General features: G+C 53.5%; 1 protein-coding gene across 6 annotated transcripts in view; it reads left to right on the top strand.

Moving 5' to 3' along the window:
- The first annotated feature begins 257 nt into the window (after positions 1-257).
- The window catches only part of GALNT12 (polypeptide N-acetylgalactosaminyltransferase 12), a 48,144-nt gene continuing 44,677 nt past the window's right edge, over positions 258-3,724 (top strand). For 3 of the 6 annotated variants that reach the window (XM_073876672.1, XM_025888132.2, XM_073876673.1), the window contains exon 1: positions 260-684. In XM_073876672.1, the coding sequence (XP_073732773.1) occupies positions 320-684 (365 nt within the window). In that variant the 5' untranslated portion in view covers positions 260-319. Of the gene's footprint in view, positions 685-3,724 lie in introns of all 6 variants that reach the window. The other 3 variants (XM_025888130.2, XM_073876671.1, XM_025888131.2) reach the window with 3 other exon arrangements.

The raw sequence follows: 3,724 nt of genomic DNA, 5'->3' as shown, positions 1-3,724 counted from the left end.
CAGTATTCACTGAGGGCTACGATGTGCCAGGCGCTGAGCTGAGGGCTTTACGGCCGTCACCTTGTTCATAATGCACACAGCCCAACGAGGAAGGTGCGAGTTCCAGCAAGCCCGCGGCGGAGGCGGGGGCCAGCGAAGACCAGCCACACTTCGCGACGTGGGGGCCGCGCTCCTGCGGGCGGGGTGGGCGGGAAAGGGGCGGTGCGCAGGTGGGGCGGGCCGGGGGCGGGGCGGCGCGGCGCGGCGGTTCCGGGATCCGGGTCCGGGTCTGCGCCGCCGCCTCCGGGCGAGCAGAGCGCTGGCCCCAGCTGGCGGGTGCATGTGGGGGCGCGCGGCTTGGAGGCGCTGCCCGCGGGGGCTGCGGCGCAGCCGCGAGGCGCTGCTGACGCTGCTGGCCTTGCTAGCGTTGGCCGGGCTGGGCTCTGTGCTGCGGGAGCGGCGCGGGGCCAGGGCGGCTGAGCCAGGACCCCTGCGCACCCCGCGCCTGGGGCGGCGCGACCCGGTCCTGCCGCGGCCGCCGGTACCCGGCGACGCTCTGGGCGCGCGGGGCGAGGCGGTGCAGCTGCAGCTGCAGGACGAGGAGCTGCGGCTGCAGGAGGAGAGCGTGCAGCTGCACCAGATCAACATCTACCTTAGCGACCGCATCTCGCTGCACCGCCGCCTGCCCGAGCGCTGGAACCCGCTGTGAGTCCGCAGGTGGCGGGGGCGGGGGGCAGGGAACACTTACCGCGGGGTCCCGGGGCCTCAGTTTCTGCATCTGTGAAGTGGCGGGGTGGAACCGGGGTCTCGAAATACCTGGGGATCGCGCATCTTACTGAGTCTTTCTCGGAAGTGGGCAGTGGAAGGGGTCATATGGGATGGGGGGACGCAAGAAAGTTTTAAAAAAATGAAAATAGGAAAAAAAAACTCAGAAATTGACGAATCTTTTACTGGGTGGTCTCTTGTCTCCTTACCTCTTGAGAAGGTCTGTCATTCAGCTCTAAAAAAGTGGCGGGAAGGTGGGGGCTAAGCAGACGGGTGTAAGATGAGACAGGTGTAAGATGAGACCCTCTTTGGGTGCTCTTCCTGGTTTCACAGCACCCCCAGTCCAGCTCTGCCAGTACGGACTTACCTTGGTGAAACTAAGAACTCTTAGGTTTCGAGGTAGGCTCCACTTTCACTTATCTGTATGCCAGGCCCTTGAATGAACCAGGAGGGGAGGGCGCTCCAGCAGGAGAGGTAAAGGTCACCGGAAGGCCAAGTCCGAGTTTTCCCCCTCACTGGGAGCTGGATTCCTGAGCATTAGGTAGAGGAAGGCAGGAACGAGGTGGTGGGAAAGGCTCCTTCTGGCCGAGGTCCAGCTGGGCTCACTCCTGTGAATGGTGCAGGCCCTGAGCCCTTGTGGTCAGAGGCCTAATTCCTCTGAGAGCTGCTGGCTGGGTGGGTTGTGGCCCCCCCTCCCCCGCCTAAGTGGGGGAAGGGAACAAGCTGGTAAGATGACAGACCTCCTGGCCTTCTTTCTCCTTCCCTCCGTTGGTGGGGATCTTCCAGGTCCCCGCTTGAGCCCCGTTCTTAAAGACTTTGAGGAAACGAGGACTGCGGGGAGGGGGGGAGGCGGGAATAGCTAGTGGGGCCGCCTCCTGTGTTCACTGAGCACCTGCTGCTCCTCCTGGTTCCCTGGCATGCCTGCTTTAGAGGTGTGGCAAAGGTCTCAGGGAGGACAGTGACTCACCTAAGGCCCCACAGCTGGAAAGAGGTGGAACTGGCTGGGGGGGATGGGACCCTCCTGGCCCCCTAGGCATTGTGCTGATTTCAGGATTTGGGGAGCGGTGAATCCTTGGCTAGGGAAAGCATGAATACCTGCTCCAGGAGTTGCTCCCCACCCCCTTTTGGCAGAGCTGGGAAGGACTTGGGCTTCACGGTGCTCCCTATTTTCCTGTGTCTGTTCATGTCTAGCCTCATGCTTTTGTCTGAGGCATTTTCACTGTTACTACACTGCCTACTCTTTTTGAGTAGAACTTTGTTAGTGTTGGTAGCAGTTTCCTCCGCTTTCCCTATCTGCAAAATAAGGAATGAGTAAAAAATAACACAGCTTAGGAATTCATAAAACATCGAACACACCGTGCACTCAATTCTTCCTAGTTTTCCCCCCTTCCCTGTTGCCAACGAGGTACTCAGGAGGTCGCTTTTAAGAGTCATCCAGGGATTGGTTGTAAAGTGTTTCTTTTCCGGGTTCCAGCTTCCTTTATTGTCCCAGGTTGAGAAATCTCTTTCAGACACAGTGGATAACCTGTGGGCGTATGGTTTCCCGTCTCCATGGTGACACAGCTGCCCTGTGTGCTATCAGGATTTGTTTATAGATCCTGCTGTTGCATTGACTCTGGGAAGTTAATCCAAACCCAGCATGATAAAAAGTATGAATGCCTCCTGCCTTTAATTCCTGCAGCAAGGCCTGTTGGATTATTGTTGCCTAGCTGGAGAGAAGGGTGAGCTTGATCTGTGTTGCTCTCAGCCAGGCCAGGCAGTGAGGCATAACTTCAGTGTGGCCCGTAAGGTCAGGGCCTTTTATGGAGACTCACTTTTTTTTTTTTTTTAAGATTTTATTTACTTTTTTGACAGAGATAGAGAGCACAAGTAGGCAGAGCAGCAGGTAGAGGGAGAGGGAGAAGCAGGCTCTGCTGAGCAGGGAGCCTGATATGGGGCTCAATCCCAGGACACTGGGACCATGACCTGAGCCGAAGGCAGATGTCCAACCACCTGAGCCACCCAGACGTCCTGAGACTCACTTTTATTATAGTTCATACAAAGGTGAGCACCTAATCAGGGTCTGCGGTTTTAGCCTGAGAAATCAGAATGACAGAATATAAATTTATAATTGGAGTGGCGGTGCATGTGGGGGAGTCCCTTGGGACTTTAACTGATAAGCAGAGGGATGGTTAAGATCCTTGAATGTCAGAAAGGGAAAGGCCCTGAGGGAGATCCAGTCTAACCAGAGAGTAAAAGCTGTGCCCCGTGCCCCCAAAGTAACATGTAGATCCGGGACAGAGCTGATCTAAAACCCAGATCTTTTCTTCCCTCCTCCCTTTTGGGATACAGGCAATGATTTATCTATTTATTTTAATTATAAAAGCAATACATGTTCACTCTAGAAATTTTGGCATATACAGAGAGGCAAAATAAATAAATAAAAATCATCTATAAACCTACTGCCCCAGGAGAACCACTGTTAACATTTTGCTGTGTATCCTTTTAGACTTTTCCAGGTATAGAAATAGATTTTGAAAAATACATGTATGGGTATGTAAATGAGAATCTATTCAAACATGGGTTATGTACATAGGTTCACAGGCATTTTTTTTTAATTTTTTATTGTTATGTTAATCACCATATATTACATCATTAGTTTTTGATGCAGTGTTCCATGATTCATTGTTTGTTCATAACACCCAGTGCTCCATGCAGAACGTGCCCTCCTCAATACCCATCACCAGGCTAACCCATCCCCCTACCCCCCTCCCCTCTAGAACCCTCAGTTTGTTTTTCAGAGTCCATCATCTCTCATGGTTCGTCTCCCCCTCTGACATACTCCCCTTTTCTTCCTCTCCTGTTATCTTCTTCTTTTCCTTTTTTCTTAAAATATGTTGCGTTATTTGTTTCAGAAGTACAGATCTGTGATTCAACAGTCTTGCAGAATTCACAGCGCTCACCGTAGCACATACCCTCCCCAATGTCTATCACCCAGCCA

This window comes from Callorhinus ursinus, unplaced genomic scaffold, assembly GCF_003265705.2.
Source record: "Callorhinus ursinus isolate GAN/ISIS: 27379988/994484 unplaced genomic scaffold, GSC_fseal_2.0 scaffold24, whole genome shotgun sequence".
Lineage (NCBI taxonomy): Eukaryota > Metazoa > Chordata > Mammalia > Carnivora > Otariidae > Callorhinus > Callorhinus ursinus.
Note: the sequence above shows the minus strand (reverse complement) of the source record. Positions and strands in the feature narration are given on the sequence as shown.